Here is a 24805-nt window from a genome sequence, read left to right on the forward strand (position 1 = left end):
ACATCTGGGGATTTTTTTTTGCAAAATAGTAGCCACTGATGTATGAAATAAATAGCTCCAAGTAAAGTACTCTTGATTTTTTATAACACACATACGGCCTTGTTCAACACATGATTCAACCTTGGGGTTGAACAAGCAGTATTGAAAACAGATTGTTTTCTCTATGGTAGTTCTAGGCACAGAATATGCAAGATAAATAACACATAATTCCTTCCCCAAAGAAGCTCCTGTTTTCCATCTCTTGTTCTTTTTGTTCTCTTTTCTGAGAAAATTTTTGGGTTACCTTACAGCTCTCTATTAATATGATTTTTTAAATTCTGATATTGTATTTTTTAAGTACCAAGAGCTGTTTCATATTTTTAATTCAGGGATCAAAATAGCGTTATCTTGTAACCGTGAGGCAAGAACAGGTCTTTGCCACCCTCCATAGTTAGAGGACTTTGGCACGCTGTAACATTATAAGCCCTTGCTTGATAATGTGAGAGTGCTACTCAGTCAGGCCCTGCTGCTGCTGCTAAGTCGCTTCAGTCGTGTCCGACTCTGTGCGACCCCAGAGACGGCAGCCTACCAGGCTCCCCCGTCCCTGGGATTCTCCAGGCAAGAACACTGGAGTGGGTTGCCATTTCTTTCTCCACTGCATGAAAGTGAAAAAGTGAAAGTGAAGTCGCTCAGTCGTGTCCGACTCCTAGCGACCCCATGGACTGCAGCCTATCAGGCTTCTCCATCCATGGGATTTGCCAGGCAAGAGTACTGGAGTGGGTTGCCATTGACAGTGGGTATTGTGGATTCGTGTAATGCCTTAGGACACAACCTGAGAATTCATTCATAGAGACCTCTGAGTCTAGTGTCTCTTCTTAAATTAGGCGTTGGAACCTTGACGGGGAAACGACTACGACTCCCACAATCCACCACGACCCAGATTAGCGTGCAGAGGTTCATGCTGGGATTCCTTCTCTTCCGGGGAAGAGAGGAAAAGCTTTTTTGAATGTGCGTCCGGAGGCTGAGGCTTTTCAGAGTCGCTGGTTCTCTTATCGGTTAACCGTCAGTGTCTGGGTAAAAATAAGGGCCTACCTCAGTTTTTCAGGCCGGGAAAGGGAATCGACACCGCGCAGCACTCCTTTGCCCGCGAGCTAGACGGCATCTGCTGCGGGATCCGAAGAGGAAGGGCAGTGTGACAGCGGCCGGCTCTTCAGGCCGGTAGGAACTGACCGTCCCAGCCCCGGATCCCTAGGCCGAATGCTTTGACCCAGTTAGTATCGGGACTGGTTTCATGTCCTGGCCTTGGGACGTTGCCATGGACCTTTGGGCAGGCTCCGGCACCTTCCGCCGACCTCCACACATGTGTCATCCACTTGTCCTAAGGGTTGGGGAGCTCAAGCACACCATTCTGGGTCCCGGCCCGGGAAAAGAAGAAAATTCTCTGAGTGTCACGTTCTTTGCACTGATGGTTTGGGATAATTTACATCAAAATCAGAGACTGTTTTCACTTGTCTGAGGAAAAGGGATGGGGGGCAGGGAGACGAAGTTGGGCGATCCTATTAAACTAAATTTATTTAAATGGTGGGGATAGTTTCCTTATTTTCACTTTGTTTGTTTTAAAACAGTTTCTAGCTGAAAGATAGTCTAGGTAGTAGAAAGGTTGTGACTGTGCTTGCTTTTAAAAAACTTCTTAGCAAAATTTGTGTCAGAGCCAGAACTTTGTAAAACCCAGAAGTGACTGCTGATTCAGTGTAACTCATTTTGTAGGCCAAACCTCAGAAAGGTGAGGTGTGTCATCTAAAATTATGAAAGCTGAGATTATAACCCAGTTCTCTTGACTCTGGAATCAGTGCTCTTTTTAACTGTGTTCACTGTGCTTTTATATTTTGGGTGGAGAGTGCACCTCTGGAGCCTGACTGGGTTAGCATTTGGGCTAATCATTTTCTGGTTCTGGTGACTTTGAGCCAGTTGCCTTCATTTAGAATGATCGTGTGTGCCCAGTCCATTCAGTCCTTTACAACCGCATGGACTATAGCCTGACAGGCTCCTCTGCACATGGGATTTTCACGGCAAGAATACTGGAGTGGGTTGCTATGCCCTCCTCTAGGGGATCTTCCCCACCCAGGGATCCAACTTGCATCTCCTGCATTGCAGGTAGATTCTTTACCGCTGAGCCATCAGTGAAGCCCAGAATGATAGTAATGATGCTTTAATTAGTTTGACATATAAAACTCTTCAACTGTTAGCTGCTATTATGAAATTTGTTTATTTGCGCAACTCATTGTTAACAACTTTAAAGTTTTTGTATTTAGATATATTGGTTGATAAGGTTTCTTCTCTCTTTTTTCTCTTACTTGGCTTATTTTACCTGGGCGAGTTTATATACATTATTTTTTCTTTACCTCAGTCCAGACACACTTTGAAATTTTTGAAAAATTTTTAATTTCAATTTGCAGTATCATTGCCTTTGTTTAGGGATTCCCTGGTGGCTCAGACAGTAAAGAATCTGACCCAGGGCTCCATCCCTGGGTCAGGAAGATCCCTTGGAGAAGGAAATAAGAACTCACTCCAGTATTCTTGCCTGGAAAACCCCATGGATGGAAGAGCCTGATGGACTACAGTCCATAAAAGTCAGACACGACTGAGCAACTTCACTTTCGCTTTGCCTTTGTTTTATCCAAACCATTAACTTGAAATACAGTAGTTGAGATTTATAAATAAATTAGTATATTTTAGGAACAGTAAGGACATTGAAATTTTCTTCATCTAAATAATCTAGTTATAAATAACAAATACAGTTGTTCCAAATCCTTTTATAAAATGTATTTTCTTTTTCTTCAGCTCTTACTTTCTAACATAAATAACATTGTATTCTTTTCTAGTTACCTGCTCTACCATGCTATCTTGTGATATTTGTGGTGAAACAGTATCCTCAGAACCAGACATGAAGGCTCACCTAACTGTTCACATGGAAAATGAAGTTATATGTCCATTTTGCAAGTTGTCAGGTGTGAATTATGATGAAATGTGTTTTCATATTGAAACTGCTCATTTTGAGCAAAATGAACTAGAAAGAAACTTTGAGAGGATTAATACAATACAGTATGGAACTTCCAATAACAGGAAGGACAGCAGCCTACAGTGTAGAGCAGACTTTAATTCAAGTGTTCATTCAGCTTGTGCATCTAATCAGCCGAAGATTTCAGCTCAAAGCCTGCCTAAGGATGATACTTTAAAACATAAAGACTTTTATTCAGAGAACTTAACTGAATCTAGAAAATTCCTGAAAAGTACGGAAAGACAGTCTGACCGAACCAAAATTAAAGAATCAATTTATGAAACGATGTACAGTCCTCCTGAATGTCCATTCTGTGGAAAAATAGAAGATAATAGTCAAGATATGGAAACTCATGTGAAAACAAAGCATGCCGATCTTTTAGACACTCCATTAGAAGGTAAAGTATTCATTTTATATAATAAGTAGCATTAGTCTCAATTTAATATGTAGTATCCCAAAAGTTGGTTTGTAAATAAGATTACTACAAATGTGTTTTTAATTTCAGTTTATAGCATTGCTCATTTGCCATTATTATAATATGAAACTACTATAACGGAAAAGAGTTTTGATGCAGACAAATGTTTCATCTACTTCTAAAGTAGCTGTAGAAACTTGAGGAGAAGCAGACTCACAGTCTAGTTTCCAGAGGAAGAAAGTGAAAATGAAAGTGTTAGTTGCTCAGTCCTGTCTGACTCTTTGTGATCTCATGGACTATAGCCTACAAGGTTCTTCTGTCCATGAAGTTCTCCAGGCAAGAATACTGGAGTGGGTTACCATTTCCTTCTCCAGGGGATCTTTCCAACCGAGGGATTGCATTGCAGGCAGATTCTTTACCAACTAAGCCACAGGGAAGACCAGTTTCCAGAGGGTATTCTTTTATTTACCACCCAGGCCAGTGGCATCTGGATTCTCTGGGATTGTGATTTTCTGTTACTGAGTTCTACTTTGATTCTTTTTTGATCAGAGAGCAAACTATGATTTAAGTTCTTTTGAATTTGTTCAAGTTATTGAAACTTGTTTTATGGCCTGAGATATGGGACATGGTCTGTTTTAGCACATGTTCACATGTTCCATAGACATTTGAGGAAAAAAATTTCTGATGTTGTTGGATCAAATGTTCTATATTTGTCAGTTAGAGTGTGTTGTTTGATTGTGTTCAGATCTTCCATGTCCTTACTGATTTCCTGTCCAGCAGTTCTACCAGTTTTTGGAAGGAGGTTAAAGTTCCCTATTATGATCTATATATATCTATATATCCCAGTATATTTGTCTGTTTTTCCTTTAGGCTCTATCAGACTTGTTTCATATATTGTGAGGCTCTGTTGTTGGTGCATACACATTTAGAATCATGTGTTTCTTTGATACTGTTGAGTTTTAAGAATAATTTATATATTGTGGATGCAAGTCCTTTATTGGATTTTGCAGATATTTCACAGATATTTTCTCTCAGTCTGAGACTTGTCTTTTCATTCTCTTAACAGTGTCTTTCACAGAAGTTTTTACTTTTAATGAAGTTTGCCTTATTTGATTTCTTTTTTCATGGGTTGTGCTTTTGGTGTTGTATCGAAACTCTGCCAAACCCAAGGTCACCTTTCCCATGTTATCTTCTAGAAGTTTTGAATTTTACATTTAAGTCTGATTCATTTGAATAATTTTTATGAAAGGTTAAGGAGAGAAAACCTATATGCAGATCAGGAAGCAACAGTTAGAACTGGACATGGAGCAACAGACTGGTTCCAAATAGGAAAAGAAGTACCTCAAGGCTGTATATTGTCACCCTGCTTATTTAACTTATATGCAGAGTACACCATGAGAAACGCTGGGCTGAAAGAAGCACAAGCTGGAATCAAGATTGCCGGGAGAAATATCAATAACCTCAGATATGCAGATGATACCACCCTTATGGGCAGAAAGTGAAGAGGAACTAAAAAGCCTCTTGATGAAAGTGAAAGGAGAGTGAAAAAGTTGGCTTAAAGCTCAACATTCAGAAAACGAAGATCGTGGCATCTGGTCCCATCACTTCATGGGAAATAGATGGGGAAACAGTGGAGTGTCAGACTTTATTTTGGGGGACTCCAAAATCACTGCAGATGGTGATTGCAGCCATGAAATTAAAAGACGCTTACTCCTTGGAAGGAAAGTTATGACCAACCTAGATAGTATATTCAAAAGCAAAGATATTACTTTGCCAGGAAAGGTCCGTCTAGTCAAGGCTATGGTTTTTCCTGTGGTCATGTATGGATGTGAGAGTTGGACTGTGAAGAAAGCTGAGCGCCAAAGAATTGATGCTTTTGAACTGTGGTGTTGGAGAAGACTGTTGAGAGTCCCTTGGACTGCAAGGAGATCCAACCAGTCCATTCTGAAGGAGATCAGTCCTGGGTGTTCATTGGAAGGACTGATGCTGAAGCTGAAACTCCAGTACTTTGGCCACCTCATGCGAAGAGTTGACTCATTGGAAAAGACCCTGATGCTGGGAGGAATTAGGGGCAGGAGGAGAAGGGGATGACAGAGGATGATATGGCTGGATGGCATCACTGACTCAATGGACATGCATTTGAGTGAACTCCAGGAGTTGGTGATGGACAGGGAGGCCTGGCGTGCTGTGATTCATGGTTCGCAAAGAGTCGGAGACGACTGAGCGACTGCACTGAACTGAACTGAAGGAGAGGGCATATATTCATTTTTTGAATTTTAATAAATGCTATTTTTTAGGAAAGTTCAGGTTCACAGTAAAATTGAGTAGAAAGTACAGGGAGTACCCAAGTACCCCCTGTCCCTATATCCTCCTAAACTCCTCAAGCATTCAACAACCCATACCAAGTGATACATTTGTCAAAGTCAGTGAATCTGCATTGATGTCAATATCACCCAAAGCCCATGTTTATATTAGGGTTCAATCTTGGTGATGTACACAGGTTTGACACATGTATGATGACATGAACCCACCATTTAGTATTTAGTATCATACAGAATAGCTTCACTGCCCTGAAAATGCCCTGTGCTCCACCTGTTCATCCTTCGCTCCCTATGGCCACTGGCTACCATCGATCTTTTTACTGTCTACATATTTTTGCCTTTTTTAAAATGTCATATAATTGGAATCACATGCCATGTAGCTTTTTCATATTGGTTTATTTCACTTAGCAATGTGCATTTAAGATTCCTCCATGTCTTTTTATGGTTTAATAGCTTTTTTTTTAGTTGAATAATATTCTTTTGGATGTTCCACAGTTCAGTATCTGGTCACCTACTGAAGGTCCCTCTGGATGCTTCCAAGTTTTGGCAATTACGAATAAAGCTGCTATAAACTATACTGGCTTTTGTGTGGACAGAAGTTTTCAATTCCTTTTGGTGAACACAAGGGAATTCGTGATTTTTGGATCATGTAGTAATAGTATGTTTGGTTTTATAAGAAATTGCCAGACTTTTTCAAAGGGATTAGACCATTTTGCATTCCCACCAGCAGTGAATGAAAGTTCATGTCCTTGCCAGCATTTGGTGTTGTCAATGATTTTGTTGTTGTTCGGTCACTAAGTCACATCCAGTTCTTTGTGACCCCCATGAACTGTGGCACACCAGGCTTCCCTGTCCTTCAATATATCCCTGAGTTTGCTTAAACTCCTGTCCATTGAGTCAGTGATGCCATCCAACCATCTCATTCTCTGTCACCTGCTCCTCCTCTTGTCCTTAGTCTTTTCCAGCATCAAGGTCTTTTCCAAAGAATTGACTCTTCATATCAGGTGGCCAAAGTATTGGAGCTTCAGCTTCAGCATCAGTCCTTCCAGTGTATGTTCAGGGTTGACTTCCTTTAGGATTAACTGGTTTGATCTCTTTGCTGTCCAAGGGACCCTCAGAAGTCTTCTCCAGCACCACAGTTCAAAAGCATCAATTCTTCAGTGCTCAGTCTTCTTTATGGTCCAACTCTTACATCCATACATGACTAGGAAAAACCAGAGTTTCGATCATACAGATTTTGACTAGCCAGATTTTGGTCATTCTAATATATATATAGTGTTGTTTTATTTTAATTTGTAATTTTCTAATAACATCATCTGTACCCACTATCAGCTAGGTCTTGGTCTTATAGAGGTACCATTTCTCTCTTGGGCAAGTTGTACCTGTCTGAGGTACTGGTTAATGGATGCAGCTCTTTGATCTTATGCTCCCAACTAGGGCATTTGATCCGTGTCCAGCTTTGTGCTGAATGCCTGAATTCTGCATATCACCACTTAGTTTGGAGGGTACTGAGAATCCAGCCCCCAAAATCCATATCTAGACTGACCACTATTTACCATTTTTTTTCCTTTCTACTTTTCTTATTTTGACTACAGAGCTGAATATTTATAATTAATATTTTCTTTCACTGTAGTGATAAGAGGTTTGTGTCTATGCTCAGTCTTTCATCTAGAAGTAGAAAATTGCTTTAAATCCAGCTACAAAGAACTTTTACTTAATAAAGTTAGTGAGTAGTAGACAGTCTTTGACTTGATGTGAAAAATCTAAAGATTTTAAAAATAAAACCAACTAAATTATATCTCTAATACAGACTGTAATCAACTACTCTATGACTGCCCTATGTGTGGGCTCATCTGTACAAACTACCATATTCTGCAGGAACATGTTGACTTGCATTTGGAAGAAAGCAGCTTTGGACAAGGTATGACGATATGTTTAAAGATAAGGATGTTATGATTTAATTTCTACTTCCTAGGACATTATCTACTTTTTAGATTAGTGTTATAGAGGGGAAGAAAACACATTGGTCAAAAATAAATCTGTCCCTTAAAAAACTTTTAATACAGCTTCAACTTGTCAAAGATTTTTCACAGAAAAGATTGTAAAGGATTAACTGGTGTGACTAGCAATTAGGGGTGTGCATCCAGGGTTTTGACCCAGAACATCAGAAGATAATGAAATATTGTACCATTTTTAAAATCTTTTTGATTTAAAAGTTGAGGCCATTCTTCCAGCAGCTGGAAGTAATTGAATTTAACATCTTATCAGTAAAAATGGTTTATGAGCTCAGAAGCTGCCATATGGCACATATCATTTTAAAAAGAATGTGAAGTATGTGACTTCAAAGTTTTTCAAGTACATTTTCAACTACTCTTCTAGCTTCTTTATTACCACTGACTAGTTTTATAAGAGATTCTAAAATTTTCTTCTGTTTCCCTATCTTTTTTGCTAGTGGCATTGATTAAGTAATCATGATGGTGCCTTAGAAATGGAAAGATCCTATATGAGTTTCACAATTCCATTGAAACAAAGTATAAAGTAGACAAAAAGAGAAACCAATTGTGTTCTACTGGATATCAGTTTCTTAAGGTACATAGATATCTCCTGTTACTGCAGAGGTTTCTAGTATTCATTATCAGCGATCCTAGTACAGTTAGTGATATCCATGGACAGCATTACCCGATCACTCAGCCTAATACCAAGATGAGAATTGCTGGAGTAAAGATGGAACAGTTCTTTGCTATTTACGGTGGAAGAATAACTCTGATGTTGAGTTTCTGATAATTCTTTGTTTATGATAAGCTTTGTATGCTGCTGCTGTTACTGACTCACTTCAGTCCTGTCCAACTCTGTGTGACCCTATGGACTGCAACCCACCAGGCTTCTCTGTCCATGGTATTCTCTAGGCAGGGGTACTGAGTGGGTTGCCATGCCCTCCTCCAGGGGATCTACCCAACTCCAGGATCTAAACCGGGTCTCAGGCAGATTCTTTACCACTGAGCCACCAGGGAGACCCAAGCTTTGTATGGGTACATGAGTTATTTTGTGTACCCTCCATAGGCTTACACATACGCTATGTGTACTCCATAGGCTGGAGTCTGAGGTGAGTCTGAGTGAATCACTGTAGATAGCCTCATAAGTATGCTAAAAATCAGTTTTGGATTGTGTATTTCCGCCTGTAAAAGTGGGGACCAATTAGGAAGAGGTATCAGAGGCTGAGCGATTTGAAGGGAAGGAAAGAATATTCGGATACATAATTAAACCATCAAATTGAGAGGTCAAGGAGATGCTAGCCAGAGGGCACTGAATAATAGATGTGTAGGACACTGGATAGAGAGTAAAATGGGCAAGTTATACTATTTGTTTGAGGTCAACATTAGGTTATGATCTAATATCTGTACTTTGCTCACTTGTTTTTTATTCTCTTAATTATTTCCATCCTCCCCTCCCCCCCCACCAAGTATTTCTCTTAAAAACTAATCTGCCTTACATGTATTAATGAGGGGCACCACTCCAGGGTGCTACTTAATTTCTCTTAAGTTCTGGTTTCTTCAACAGATAATAATACTTAACTTCCTAACTGTTATGAAGACCCAAATGAGATATTTAATGAGAATTAATGAGACGTGTTTGTCACAGCCTAAACACTCAGTGAATATTAGTGATTTAAGTGAAGGTTGTACCCTTACAGAGGCAGTTCAAGTTCTGCTGGATTTAAACTCAGTATTTCTGTGACATCATAGTCATAAATAAATGGCAAAATAATAACCTTTACTCCATTTAAAAAATATGTACTAACATATAAGTGAGCCTTGATTTCAGTCTTTTATTCTAAATATTAAAAATATATAATAGGTGTGAATAGAGTGCAGTGTTCTAGAGATCTAGAGTTGGCTCAACAGCTTCAACAAGAAGAAGACAGAAAGAGGAGATCTGAAGAATCAAGACAAGAAATGGAAGAATTTCAGAAGCTGCAGGTACAATGATAATAATTATATTATTTTGGTTTAGTTAGAGTTCTTATTTTTCAAACAGGCTGTTAAGACTTCAGTTTATTATTTTTGTCTTTATTATAATACAAAATATTTTTTACATATATTTTTTATAGTTCATAACAACCACCGTTCATAAGTATGCATTTACATACTAGAGCAAACACTTCTTATAAAGTGGCAGTCCCCAACTTTTTTGGCACCAGGGACCAAGACAGTTTTTTCATGGACCTGGAGTGGCAGGGAGAATGGTTTCAGGTTGATTCAAGTACATTATGTTTATTATGCTGCTGCTGGTCTGACAAAAGTTTCAGACAGTAATGCAAGTGATGGGGAGCGGCTGTAAATACAGATGAAACTTTGCTCACTCACCTACTGTTTATCTCCAGCTGTGCGGCCTGGTTCCTAACAGGTCATGAACTGGTACCCATCTGTGGCCCTGGAGTTGGGGACCCTGATGTAAAGTATCTTAACAGTCTTTCATACTCCATGAAGTTATTTTAGATTTTTTTTTTTTTTGAACAGCAGAGGAAGAAATGGAAACAAAGAGTGCTTTATGTAGCTTAACTTGTTCAGGATTGGGCAGTATCAAATGGTGAAGCCTAGTTTTAAACCTATGTTAATGGAGAAAACTAAGAAATTGAGACTCAGAATTTTAAATGTTTGCATAAATACATAAAATAGAAACTTAGAATTAATGTCTCCTGAGTCTTAAATTCTTTTAGTGACTGCAGTTCAGGAATTTAGAAAGAACCACTTTTAATGGAGAATGCTTTTTTATGAAGTTTGAGCCTATCTTAGGTGAATGGTAGTATCTACTGAACTAAACTGGTAGCTTCTTTTATATTTTAACGGCTTTTTCGACTCTTTTCAGTCCTAACTTGCTGTGGACTATGTAGTCATTTGCTAATAATGCTCATAGATTTTAAATGTTCTTTTTCTATGTGCTTATAGGATAATGTCTGAATAAAAAGGGTTTATGAATGAATAGGTTTGAAAATGTTCAATTAAACAGGTTTGTGTACCTGATGTCTTCTTAAAGCCTTTAATATACTAATATGCATTGTACATATCATAATCTTCCTGAACTTGTTTGACCTCTAACTTTTTTTCCTCTGATTTCTTCCACATGTCTATTCTTTCTTTAGAATATAATTTAGGCTATTTTTCTCATCCATGGTTCATCTATTTGCATAATTATTTTCCCACCAAGATTCAGAGGGAAAAAAAGTTGACTTTTCCTATATCTTCTCTACCTTATATTATCAATACAACAGTTTTCAATGTTTAAGGGAGTATAAGTTGATTATGTAACTTTGCAGGTTAGTTGTTTAGATCTCAGAAATATTTTTGTAGGGGCTGTTTTAACATATTATTTTAGGTTTTCTGTCAGTGTGCAAAAACATAGTTCATTTACTGCATAGAGTAAATACCTGAGTGAATTGTGGATTAAATAGGCCTTTCTAGGCTAGCCTAGGAACCAAGTAACAACTACAGGTTCCTTGACAGGTTGTCTTGAAAAAAATCAGCAATATGGTCAGAACTCATCTGCTTTTCACATTACTATTAATAGGAAGATTGGATTATCTACTTTCCCTACTTCAAGGAAAACAAGTCTCTTGCCATGATGGTTGTTTGTAGAGAAAGGCTGTTATTAACTCAAGGATTTTTTTGTGTGCGTGATTATTTTTCATAAAAATCTGTAAGTTGACTCATATAGAAGTCTATAAACCAGAATATTTCAAAATATATTTCCAGATATATAAAATAGTGGTAAATTTTTCACCTCATTGATATAAAGGGACATAAAAATTAAGTCATTTGTTTTTATGTTCAATAGAGACAATATGGTTTAGATAATTCTGGAGGGTACAAACAACAGCAGCTACGAAATATGGAGATAGAAGTAAATCGGGGAAGAATGCATCCATCTGAATTTCATAGAAGAAAAGCTGATATGATGGAATCACTAGCTATTGGTGTTGATGATGGAAAAACAAAAACATCTGGTGAGTATTTAAACATCCAAATCATGGTTTTAATATTGCATACATCACTAAAGTAATAGGATTATTTGAATTATGCTTGATTTTCACAACCCACAGTTTATATAGTTTTAGGTGAGACCATGTATTCAAATAATTTTTTGTGTGTTGTTTTAGAACTCCTGACCTTTTATTTTTATAGTAAATGATTCACTTTTATCTTGTATCAATTTACTTGACATTTGAAAACAGACCTTTGAGAATAGTTTTTTATTGAGAGCTTACTATTTTCCAGACAATTGCTGTCTAGTAGAATGTAAGTGAGCCACATAAATAATTTTAAATTTCCAATAGTCACATTAGAAAAATAAAGACTAGGTAAAATTAATTTTAATATTTTTCCAGTATATCCAAAATATATTTCAGTGTGTAATCAGTATTAAAAATTATCAGTGCAGTATTTTGCAATCTTTGTACAGTCTTTAAAATGCAGTGTGTATTTTAGTTTGCAGAACATCTGAGTTTGGACAAGCCACATTTCAGGTGTTCAGATAACCATATGCAAATAGTTTCTGCCATATTGTTCAGTATAGTTTTAGACACTAAGACCTTTATATGTATATATTGTGTCATGTAACTCTCAAAAGAAAAATCTTGTGTATTAGAGTTTCCTGGATAAGGAAATTGTGTCTTAGAGAGATTCAATTACTTTCCTGAGGTAAGGTTGGGCTTCGCAGGTGGCGCTAGTGGTAAAGAACCTGCCTTCCAATGCAGGAGACATAAGAGATGCAGTTTCAGTCCCTGGGTTGGGAAGATCCCCTGGAGAAGGGCATGGCAGCCCACTCCAGTATTCTTGCCTGGTAAATCCCATGGACAGAGGAGCCTGGAGAGCTACAGTCCATAAGGTTGCAAAGAGTCAGACATGACTGAAGCAAATGAGCACAAGGTGAGGTTGCATAGCTAGTTATTGGCCCAGTTGGTATTCACAATCAGATCTGCCTTGTTCCAAAGAATGTATTTTTTTCCTGATATCTTCCACATTTATAAAAAACTATATCTGTTAGTATAGTTAAAAAATATTATATGAAAACAGCTTTGTTCCTGCCACCCAATTTTTATGAAACTTAATGTTTTTAAGCTGTAAAACCTTTTAGATGTATTTTAAACCCCTTGTGTACCCCTCTTTGATTTCTAATTTCTCCTCCTCCACAAAGGGAATCATTAACCCGAATTTGGCATTTATCAATCTCATATATGTTTTAGTAATTTTATCTTGTATGTAAGTTTCCATAATAATATATAATCTTTTATATTTTAAACTGTATGTAGGTTGGTGTACAATATGTGTGCTCTGATTGGATTTGCTTCAATATGTTGATTCTTAAACTGTGCTGCTTTCACTTTGCTGAATAGAATTTGCTGTTATGACTTACGTTGTTTCCAGTGTTTTATTCTTAAAAATTATGAACAGGCTTCCTCCTCAAAAGTTTCTCTAACATCCAGACCAGAAATACTAGATTAAAGGATATTTGCATAATTAATTTCGTTGAGTATTATGAAGTTGTTTTCTAGAATGGTTGTAATCTGCATTAGATCGTTGTGTTTTTGACTCACACTTTATATTGTGACACTTTTAAGTTTTTGCCATTTAATGGTAAGATACTTAATTGTATTTCTCTGATGACTCCTGAGTTCATTTCTTCTGTAAATAACCTAGTCCCTTTTCTCGTGTCCGTTGGGTTGTTTGTCTTTTTCTTATTGATTTTTGGCAGTCCGTTAAGTATTCAAGATATTATTTCTTCATTGATGATATGAGGAGCAGTTTTCTTTTTCAAATCTATAATTTGCCTTGAACCCAGCTCTCCCGCATTGCAGGTGGATTCTTTACCAGCTGAGCTACAAGGGAAGCCCGAGAATACTGGAGTGGATAGCCTATCCCTTCTCCAGCGGATCTTTCCAACCCAGGAGTTGAACTGGGATCTCCTGCACTGCAGGCAGATTCTTTACGAACTGAACTATCAGGGAAGCCCAAATTTTGTATGTGGTGTCTTTAATTAGGCAGAATTTTAAATTTGAATGTAATCAGATTTCTCAGTCTTTCCCTTTACTTGTGTCTTAAGTGTCTTATTTAAGAAATTCCTCCATCTTTGATATCATAAACATATCCTTTTATATTGTCTTTAAATATTTATACCCTTAAAATGGATAACCAGTAAGGACCTACTTTATTAGATATATAGCACAAGGAACTCTGTTCAATATTATATAATAATTGTAATGGGAAAAAGAATTTGAAAAAGAACAGAATTATGTATAACTGAATCACTTTGCTGTATACCTGAAACTATCACATTGTTAATGTTAATCAACTATACTCAATATAAAATAAAAAGTTAAAATAATTATGTATATATATGTACATAAAAACAATTCTTTCATGTAGATCTTGGGTTTTTTTTATGCCAACTGGAACTAATTATGTCACATAAAAATCAACTCACTGTGATAAACCATAATGAAGTTTTTAAATTGGGAGTAAATAGAACTGAACTTCAGAGAAAATGATGTCCAGCACAATGAATAATAAAATGGAGAGATAAGAAGAACATTCATTCAGCAGTGTACTTTTATGTTGCAGAAATAAAAAAGGCAAACAATTTCAATTCAGCATAAGTGATATGCTAGTGTTAGGAATCTTGCATTGTGTAAAACAAGCAGGACAATAACTAAGACTATGTCAGTAAAAAGGTAGAAGACGGAATTGGCAGGATTTACATGTGCCTTGAGAAAGAGATTGATACTGGAAATGTATGAGACAGACATAGAAAGGTGATACCCTTCTAAACCTTCTAAATCTCTTTTCCATTTTAGGAATTATGGAAGCACTTTATAGGTATTATCAGAATGCTGCCACAGATGTGAGGCGTGTGTGGCTTTCTGCAGGAGTGGATCACTTTCATTCATCTTTTGGTGATAAAGGTTGGGGTTGTGGTTACAGAAATTTCCAAATGCTGCTTTCATCATTATTGCAAAATGATGCTTATGATGATAGCTTGAAAGGTATGTGAAATACAGACTCTGAATTTACCATCTAATAAAGTACATATGATGTGGAATGAATTAATATATAGTATGCATATTAAAATTAATAGCTTTAATAAAGATGTATTTTAGTGGATATCTGCATTAAAAATCTTCATTCTGGTTGTAGGAAGAGAAAATGATATAGTAGATGTCAGAAATAACTGTCTTAAAAATGATAGGTTCTTGTAGAATATATGATGTACTGCTAAGTATTATTCAGTACTTTAGTAACTGTCATATTACATGTTTGCTTTGTATAATTTTAGGTATGTCAGTTCCTTGCATTCCAAAAATTCAGTCTATGATTGAAGATGCATGGAAGGAAGGTTTTGATCCCCAGGGTGCCTCTCAGCTTAATAACAGGTTACAGGGAACAAAGGCCTGGATTGGAGCATGTGAAATATATACCCTTCTCACTTCCCTAAGGATAAAGTATGTACCCGAAAAGACAAGTTAATGTTATTGTCATATCTAGGAAGTTTTTGTTGTTTGTGTTTTTTATCAAAGGGATAGTTTAAAAATAAAATTTCAGTTTAGTTCAGTCGCTCAGTCGTGTCCGACTCTTTGCGACCCCATGAATCGCAGCACGCCAGGCCTCCCTGTCCATCACCAACTCCCAGAGTTCACTCAAACTCACATCCATCGAGTCGGTGATGCCATCCAGCCATCTCATCCTCTGTCGTCCCCTTCTCCCCCTGCCCCCAGTCCCTGCCAGCATAAGAGTCTTTTCCAATGAGTCACCTCTTCGCATGAAGTGGCCAAAGTATTGGAGTTCCAGCTTTAGCATCATTCCTTCCAGGGAACACCCAGGGCTGATCTCCTTTAGAATGGACTGGTTGGATCTCTTTGCAGTCCAAGGGACTCTCAAGAGTCTTCTCCAACACCACAGTTCAAGAGTATCAATTCTTTAGCGCTCAGCTTTCTTCACAGTCCAACTCTCACATCCATACATGACCACTGGAAAAACCATAGCCTTGACTAGACGGACCTTTGTTGGCAAAGTAATGTCTCTGCTTTACAACATTCTATCTAGGTTGGTCCTAACTTTGCTTCGAAAGAATAAGCGTCTTTTAATTTCATGGCTGCAGTCACCATCTGCAGTGATTTTGGAGCCCAAAAAAATAAAGTCTAACACTGTTTCCACTGTTTCCCCTTCTATTTCCCATGAAGTGATGGGACCAGATGTCATGATCTTCGTTTTCTGAATGTTGAGCTTTAAGCCAACTTTTTCACTCTCCACTTTGACTTTCATCAAGAGGCTTTTTAGTTCCTCTTCACTTTCTGCCACAACGGTGGTGTCATCTGCATATCTGAGGTTATTGATATTTCTCCTGGCAGTCTTGATTCCGGCTTGTGCTTCTTCTAGCCCAGCGTTTCTCATGATGTACTCTGAATAGAAGTTAAATAAGCAGGGTGACAATATACAGCCTTGATGTACTCCTTTTCCTATTTGGAACCAGTCTGTTGTTCCATGTCCAGTTCTAACTGTTGCTTCCTGACCTGCATACAGGTTTCTCAAGAGGCAGGTCAGGTGGTCTGGTATTCCTATCTCTTTCAGAATTTTCCATAGTTTATTGTGATCCACACAGTCAAAGGCTTTGGCATAGTCAATAAAGCAGAAATAGATGTTTTTCTGGAACTCTTGCTTTTTCGATGATCCAGCAGATGTTGGCAATTTGATCTCTGGTTCCTCTGCCTTTTCTAAAACCAGCTTGAACATCTGGAAGTTCACGGTTCACATTAAGGAGCAATAATAAAATGAAAGACTTACAATGGAAACCAACCACACATACCCTGCTTCTTGATCTTCTCTATTCTCAAGTCTTATTTCTTAGAGATGGCTGTCACTTTCATTGTTTTTAAATAATATGCTTTCATGGCTTTTTCTTGGTTTGTCAGCTTTAGACATTGTCTGTTACATTCTCCTTGTATCTCCCACCTGTTTCTCCTCAGTTTTTATAACACAGTTAAATCTCAGTTTTTATTAAGTTAGAGTCATAACTATGTAAATATTATTCACTAATGATTTTATATCTTTCCTGAAAAGCTTTTTAAAGTTTTCCTTAAGAATTGCCTTCCCTTTTCCCTTTTACTGTTTGTCTACATCATGGTCAAGTTTTTGCAGAAACTCCACTTATGTAACCTGAGGAACTCCTTATTCCTGGAGACGTTTTTCTTAAAGCCGATTGTCCTTCTCTAGTCTGGGTTGTTTGCTTCTAGATCCTTTCCATAGCTCTAATCATGTTGCATTTCTTCACTCTGTTGAATTGGATCCTGGAGTTTTTCCTGGATTCCATGTCTTTCTCGTTTTTGGATTATTCTCTTTTACTTGAACACTTTCTTTATTAGCTTCCTAAGAAAGGACACCTAGGCTTATTACTGAGTGATAGTTTGTGTTGCTCTATTATTCTTAACTCAAAATTATTTATGGATCAGATTAAGTTGTTCCTCTACTGGCTTCTAACAATCAGTATTACTTAATGAGAAGGCAAGATGTACCTGGAGAATCCTGTGGACAGAGGAGCCTGGTGGGCTACAGTCCATGGGGTCGCAAAGAGTTCAGTATGACTGAGGGACTAAGCACATAGTGGTTAAGAGCTTAGACTTTTTAAATAAAATTGCCTACAACTGATTCTAGCTCTCTGCTTATTAGCTCTATGATTTAACTTGTTCGTACCCTAGTTCCACCATTGAGAAAAGAGCATATAAATAGTGACTGCATCATAGAGTTGTAGTGCTAATGTAGTGCTTAGACTGGGACTGGCATGTAGTAAGAGCTTGTTTGATGAGTATTGTTATTTTTCTTTCTGGCACTCCTGTTGGCCGCTGAACATTTTTGACTTTTTGAATTCACTGGTTGTGTCTTACTATCTGGATTCTCAACTTTATCTCCTCACTACTGTATTGAAATTTTTATTTTAACAATGTTTTTCGATTTTAAGAAGTAATTTCATAGCATCATGGCCTTTTATGGTTGTAAAATTTTTCTATTCCTTGCATTTTTCTGTTTCCTCCATGTTGTTAGTTTCATGTCTATTTATTTTAGTCTGTTCATTTAGAAGACTTTCTTCTAACTTTTAAAAATCCTTACTGTTTTTCCTAAAGTGAAGAATGAGGCAGTAAAAAAGCTGATTGGCAGTCCTGTAGGGTTTCATGGAGCTTGTAGTTGAGAAAACTTCATTTCTCAGGTGGAAGTTTGCTGTGTGGTTGGGGAGTCTCAAATATTAGTATAAGAGGGAGCTCTTTTCTCAGAGTCCATTCTTGCCTACAGTTCCTCCACTAGGTGAGGAGTTGGTTAGTGACTTGCTCTGTTTATTCAACCTTCCAGTTAATCTCGGTTTTCAGCCTCAGTACTACTCTGCCCAGTACCTGGTGTGCATTAAACTTCTGTCCTCTTTTGGGTTTTAAGAAAGTTGTCTCTATTTGTCTGCATTCACTTTTATGTTTACCCTCTCCTGCTATCCATTTTCCAGAAATGTGTGCCAGTTTCTTGTCGGACCCTATTCTCTTTCTCCATAGGTGTTTAAATCATTTTCTCCTTCAGTATTATGTTGTTGCGCTTTCAAGAGGCATCAGAGATAAATGCTTATGATCATCTTTAATAGAAAGTTTGCCTTAAGCTTCATGACTGTATATTTCCTTTTATGTTTGTTTGCAAGTCATTTTGCCAGTGTTTTACATCATTTCTATATATGAGTTATATTCAGAGATAAAAATGCTTCCTAAATTTTAAATAGAAAAATGACTGTGTGTATAATAACTTTCTTGAATTATTAAATTCAAAGGACTGTTTTAATGCCCTTTAAATTTTTCTTCTTTTCCTTTTTGCCAGTCTGTTCACACCTTCAGATTATTCATACTATATCATATTTTGAGCTTTTAAGTCATTTTTAAGGAAAGGAAAATTTTTGTTTAAAGTACCTGATATATCATGCTGTTTTCTTGGTACCTGAAATAAATTAGTTCTTTGTAAAGCCTTTTTATTACTATACCCTCAATTTGTTTACTAGTTATTTAAATGTCTTCCTTTTGCTCTCTATGAATTTATCCATAGAATACCATTCAAATTTTAAATCTAAACCTATAGTCAACTGCTAACCCAAGATCACTGTTCTTACTTGTTAATAGCTTTTCCAGAAGTTCATTTCAATATTTAAAGCTCAGGAGTAATCAGCTGAAAGTTATAAATATTAAACTTACTGAGGCTGAAGATAGCAACTAGTACAATGTGGGTATATTTGGAAACTTTATGGCCAAGAAAGACAAGAATAGGATGTCTGTGCTATACTTTAAAGTGAAAATAAGTCTTTTAATTGTTTTTCCTTTCCTTTATACTCAGTCTTTTTAAAATAGTTGTTGAGAAATATAAATAATGCTCCTGGTTAAAATAATTTGATTTATTCATGGTTGACTTCCTCTTGAGGAAACAGTACCGGCACGGTCTGTTGCCAAATAGTAGATAGATAGATATATAGATGGGGGTACACACAGGTTTTCTGTGATCTTTACAGGTATTCTTTTCTTGTCTATTATTGAAATTTGAGAGAACTGACAGGAAAAATATTTAGGATATTTTGATAACTTCTTATGGCTGCTGAGGAATTAAAAATCAACTTCTAATTAATCATCAGGTTTAGAGACTTTAGAATAAAAGTCCCCATGTCTCAGGTTATATGTAGACTCTTTAAAATCAGGTATGATCCTCATTTACTACGAAGGGAGATTTTCAGTGTGAGAAAATTTTTGTAACTTTGATAGCTATCATCAACCTTAAGTTATTTAAAGAATTTCCTTCTAAAATAACAGTTTTCAGATAAATAATAAAATTTTATTTCTTCTTAGGAAAACAGTGATGAAATAAAATTAATTTAAAATGTTTGCATTTTATAACTCCATTGATAAGTTTTTAAAATATTTTCTAAATAATCCATTTTGTCAATTTTTTTATAGGTGTCGTATTGTTGACTTTCACAAGTCAACTGGTCCTTTGGGTACACACCCTCGCTTATTTGAATGGATATTGAGCTACTATGCTTCAGAGAGAGAAGGAAGTCCAAAAGTAGTGTGTACGTCTAAACCGCCTATCTATCTTCAGCATCAAGGTTAGTATAATTTATAGATACTGAGTGTAACTTATAAGATGATTTATTTATATAAGACAACTGATTAGCTTTTGCTTTAGGGTATGTTAAGATTCTGATAATAGAGGAGAGAAGTATACTGACAGTACTCTGATTTGTAGGGCTATATTGTCATAATACATTGCAGTAATGGATGATATCCTTGATATCTTTGGGGCGACCTGATTCAGGGCTACCTCTTCCTTTATTATTCATCGTTAATTTTTTTCAGGGCTTTACCTCACTTCAATGAGGCCTTCCCTGACCACCCTTTAAAAATTTTTAGCTCATTATTCTATCCCTCTGTAGCACTGGCATTTCCTTTCCCTCTTCCCTGCATTATTTTGCTTTAGCTAACATATATAGACTTTACTCATTTACCTTGTCTATGGAGCATTTCTTCCTATTAGAATGTAAGCTCCATGAAAACAGACATGTTTATTTTGTTTGCTTTTGTGTCACGAACTGTCTGGAACAGTGCCTAATGTGTGGGTATTTCATGAAATTTCTCAAGTGGATGATTTGAATTGACAGGAAGAAAGAGAAGTAAATGTTAGGAATTTCATTGTTTAGGATATAAGCTATAAAAGTTAAGCCCTTCCCATTGAAATTATCTTATATATAAATTAACTTTTGTCTACCTTTTGGAACCATGAGTTTTTGTTCCCCAGCAGTTAAATTTCAAATCCTTTTATCTGAGATCACTTGAATAAAAAGGACTATGGGATTAGGAAAGGAAACTAAAATATTTGACATAGTAGGAGTAGAATATTTTGCCATGAAGCCTTTGAAAACTAAAACTGAACGAAAGAAAACTGGAGTTTAGGAAGCAGAACTAAAGTTTTGTGTCTGAGAACTCAAAGAACTCAGATAACCAATATGTCAGAGGGACTGACTGTATTTATATACGAAACACACATAAAAAGTATATATAGGGTGTCTATATGTGTGTGTGTGTGTGTGTGTGTGTGTATAGTAACTTACAGCTGCTCAAATAGGTATCTCTCGCACGTTTGTACTCTTTTTTTTATTTTTCTACAGGTCATAGTCGAACAGTTGTTGGAATTGAAGAGAGAAAAAACCGAACATTATGTTTACTAGTATTTGACCCTGGATGCCCTTCTCGAGAAATGCAGAAACTCTTAAAGCAAGACATGGAAGTTAGCAGTCTCAAGCAACTACGGAAGTTTGTGGGGAATTTAAAACATAAGCAATACCAGATAGTGGCAGTAGAAGGTGTGCTTTCTTCAGAGGAGAAAATTGTAAGTATCTAAATATTTTTCATGGGATGCTTGGACAGGTTTAAGTTAAAAATCAATGTTATAAAAAAAAAAATCAATGTTATTCCTTTGTAACTCCTAATACCTCATTCTATAACATTAGATTGGCAAAGATCTGTTGTTGTTCACTACATCATTTAATTCCAGAATGGACATCTTTAAATTTCAGATGATACCCAAATATTGTCAGATAGTTTGCTCAGAACTTCATAAAAATATTTAATTTTATAATATATTATTTAATTTTGATTATCAGGGGAGTAATGAAAATGGCAACAGTATGATGAGAAAGTCTAACTTAATCAAGGAGTTCAGCTCATATTGGTCTTAGTTGATTAAATGTGATTCTAGAGATTCCTGAGTCTCTATGTTAGGCACTTGGATATTTTGGATGTACTATTGGAGGTATAATTATCACACTATTGAGAGAGTTAAGTACTGTGAGGGACATGTTTTTCTTTCAGACTCAAGAACTGTTCATACACATAATACTTACTGGATATATACAGTTCCAGAAATTAACTCCAGTAGTGTTGCCTCTTTATCCCTTGCATTTAAGTGATGAGCAGTACATTATAGAAAAATTCCTAAGGAGTGGAGCCCCTCCATTTGTATAAACAGAAGCTATATGGTAGCATATCAAGTCTAGAAAATGCACAATTCTCTAATCTTGAAGAAAAAAAGTCCCTCTTAAGTACTCCACATTTGTTTCCCTCTAAAGAGAGAAGGGCTTCCCTTACGGCTCAACTGGTAAAGAATCCTCCTACAATGTGGGAGACCTGGGTTCAATCCCTGGGTCGGGAAGATCCCCTGGAGAAGGGAACACTTACCCACTCCAGTATTCAGGCCTGGAGAATTCCATGGACTGTATAGTCTGTGGGGTCACAAAGAGTTGGACAAGACTGAGCGACTTTCACTTTCAAAGGGAGAACAGACACCCAGTAGAGAGGAGCATTAATGAAGAATAATAGGATCATGAGGGAAAGGATTAAAGTTGTTTGAAATGAGAGAGAGCTAGAGTAATCTTTTTAGCCTCACAACTTGGGATATAAAGGCAAGGATTGTTGAAGAAGTTCTTCAATTTAATTATGATAAGTTTCTTTGCAAATGTTTATGCAAAGAGGTTTCTTTGCAATGACTTAAATACCAGAATTGCATTCCTTTTTTTAAACCCTATCATTTATTTGGCTGAATGAAGTTAGAGGTTAATTTTAACTGTTAGAAAAAGCAAGATGCTTGCTCACCAATATACAGATAACTTTTGAGATCATAGATGAGGTTAGATACTAAGATGGAGTTTAGCTGAGTATTTTATTTGACTGTTACTTTTCTGGTCTTGAAAGAGAGGCGTTGGTGGTATTTCTCTGCTCATAGTCTCATCTTTATCTCTCCTTCCCTGTATTTACTTGTCTCTTTCTGAGTTTCAGCCACATTTTTACTTTTGATTTATTATTCCATAAAAAGGTGATATTTTCTTTTTAATTTTTTGCATTTTATCTTTATCTCAAATTTTCTTTAATTTTTTATGGCTTGACTTTAAAAATGATTTCCTAATTTCCTAAATTTGAAGTTGTACTGTTCCTTACAGGATTTTCATTATCTTGAAAAAAAAATCCCAGATTTTAGTTTTTTTTTAATATTACATGATAATGCATATTTTAATTAATTGACTTGTCACTTACTTAACATTTTAAAAATTTCTTTTCAAGGCTAGGAGACAAGCTTCTCAAGTCTTTACAGCTGAGAAGATCCCTTGAAGAAGTCAGCATTTCAGTGATTGTGGAATTTTACTTTTTTTTCCAAATTCTGGTATTAACCTTAATACAACATATGAATCTGTGGATTTTCTAAATACTCCATTTATATTTTAATTTCTGAAATGTCTAAATTATACCTTTAGTGCTTCATTGTTTAGTAATTATTCCAATAAAATATCTTGTTTGCATTGTGAGTTTTGTATTTCTTGATTTATCCATGTTTCAGAAACTAGTTTTGTGTTATAGTCATATGACTATTTGTTGAGTTCTAACTTATTTAGGTATTCTCAGTATTTTGCATGTATTAATTAGTTTGATTTCCAAAATATTTTATAGTTTTGTGAGACAAATACTGTTATTAGCCCTGTGAGGAAGCTGAAACTTGCGAGATTAGTAATTTGCCCAAGAAAGTGGCCCTAATCTAAGATGTGAACCCAGACTGTCTCACCTCCAAGCTCTTACCATTATAGCATTCTGCTTTATTCTGTTATTATTATATATGTAATGAAATTCCCTCCTCACTAGATAGAAAGAACCTTAATACTTCATAGGCATAATTCTGAAAAGAGTAATTTGCTTTTGTTAAATATTTATACTCTTATATAACTGTGAGAGTCTTATGTTTAATGTGTCCTGTAAGAAGGAATCTTTCAGTTTCATGTTAGGATTGCCAGTTAAGGTTGAAGCAAGAATCTTATTCTGGCCAGTTTTAAGCAGAAGAGAATTCGTTCAAATTATCAGAAGTTCACAGAATCCACAGGTAACTAGGGAGCTATTCTAGAACAAAGGCAACAGTTGAGGCTAGAATATGGCCTAATACAGCAGGGGCAATCAGGTTAGGAGTTGGGGTAGAATGTCTGCTTAGATTTCAGATTCCAGAGAGAGCACATCTGATTAGCACGTGACTGACTGTCTGCCATGGGTCAGAGGCCCTTTCTCAGAAAGAAATCTGGGTAGATGAAAAAAGAGATATTAAAAAGGAGAAGCAGTAAGGGGCTGCTACCCCATTAAAAAACGAACAAGAACTTACTTGAATGAAGTTCTATGAATATTATCTATTGTATTAAATACTAAGTGTTATACTCCTGGAATGAATAGTATTGCCAATTGGAAAATTCTGGAAAACCTCCTTTCTAATACTGTCATTCAGACTGGTAAACAGATTTCCACTCTATATCCCCATGCAGTTATGGTGCTTCATGCCCTCATTATCTCTTACCTAGACAGCGTAATATCCTCCTAACTGGTCTGCTTGTCTTGATCCATCTTCCACATAGAAGCCAAACTGTTCTAAAATACAAATACGATTTTGTGACTGCCTAGTTGAGTCCCCTTCATTGCTCATGGTTAAAATCCAAACTTCCTACACAATCTGGGCTCTGCTTACCTCTTCAGTTTCATCTCTCACCATGCTCAAAGTTTCACTCCTTTCAGCCTAAAGTCCTTTGCCAAAATACAGCTGGTGCTGCCTAGGACCCTTTCCCCCTTAGTTCTCCTCTTGGAAGGGCTTCCTCTTAGAAGTGCTTCCTGAACGGCTCAAGTTTGAATTAAATACACCTAAGAGTTTGATAAGCAATGTTGCTCGAAGATAAGATCATTGATCTGCAAACTGCCAGTCTATGACAAGAATATTACAGAAACTACAATTACTGATACTTTTATTTTACACAGATAATGACCATGGAGTAGAAGGGTTTTTTAATTTTTATTTTTTAATTGGTTCTTCACCACAGGGCTTGACACTGTACTATGGCATAATATTTGTATCACAAAATATTTACCTCCTTGAATGTAAGTAAGCTCCTAAGATTTCT

The 24805-nt window shown here is 36.5% G+C and overlaps 1 protein-coding gene across 1 annotated transcript; it reads left to right on the forward strand.

Annotated features, from left to right (window-relative positions):
• Nucleotides 1–1126: 1126 nt before the first annotated feature.
• ZUP1 (zinc finger containing ubiquitin peptidase 1) lies at nt 1127–23077 on the forward strand. The gene is made up of 10 exons (XM_068985346.1): nt 1127–1249; nt 2862–3434; nt 7584–7694; nt 9629–9750; nt 11606–11774; nt 14622–14810; nt 15101–15266; nt 19785–19936; nt 20996–21216; nt 22944–23077. The coding sequence occupies exons 2-10, from the start codon at nt 2876–2878 to the stop codon at nt 22989–22991; spliced, it is 1737 nt and encodes a 578-aa protein (XP_068841447.1). The 5' UTR covers nt 1127–1249; nt 2862–2875; the 3' UTR covers nt 22992–23077.
• Nucleotides 23078–24805: the final 1728 nt, after the last annotated feature.

The sequence above is a fragment of the Capricornis sumatraensis genome, chromosome 13, assembly GCF_032405125.1.
Source record: "Capricornis sumatraensis isolate serow.1 chromosome 13, serow.2, whole genome shotgun sequence".
Lineage (NCBI taxonomy): Eukaryota > Metazoa > Chordata > Mammalia > Artiodactyla > Bovidae > Capricornis > Capricornis sumatraensis.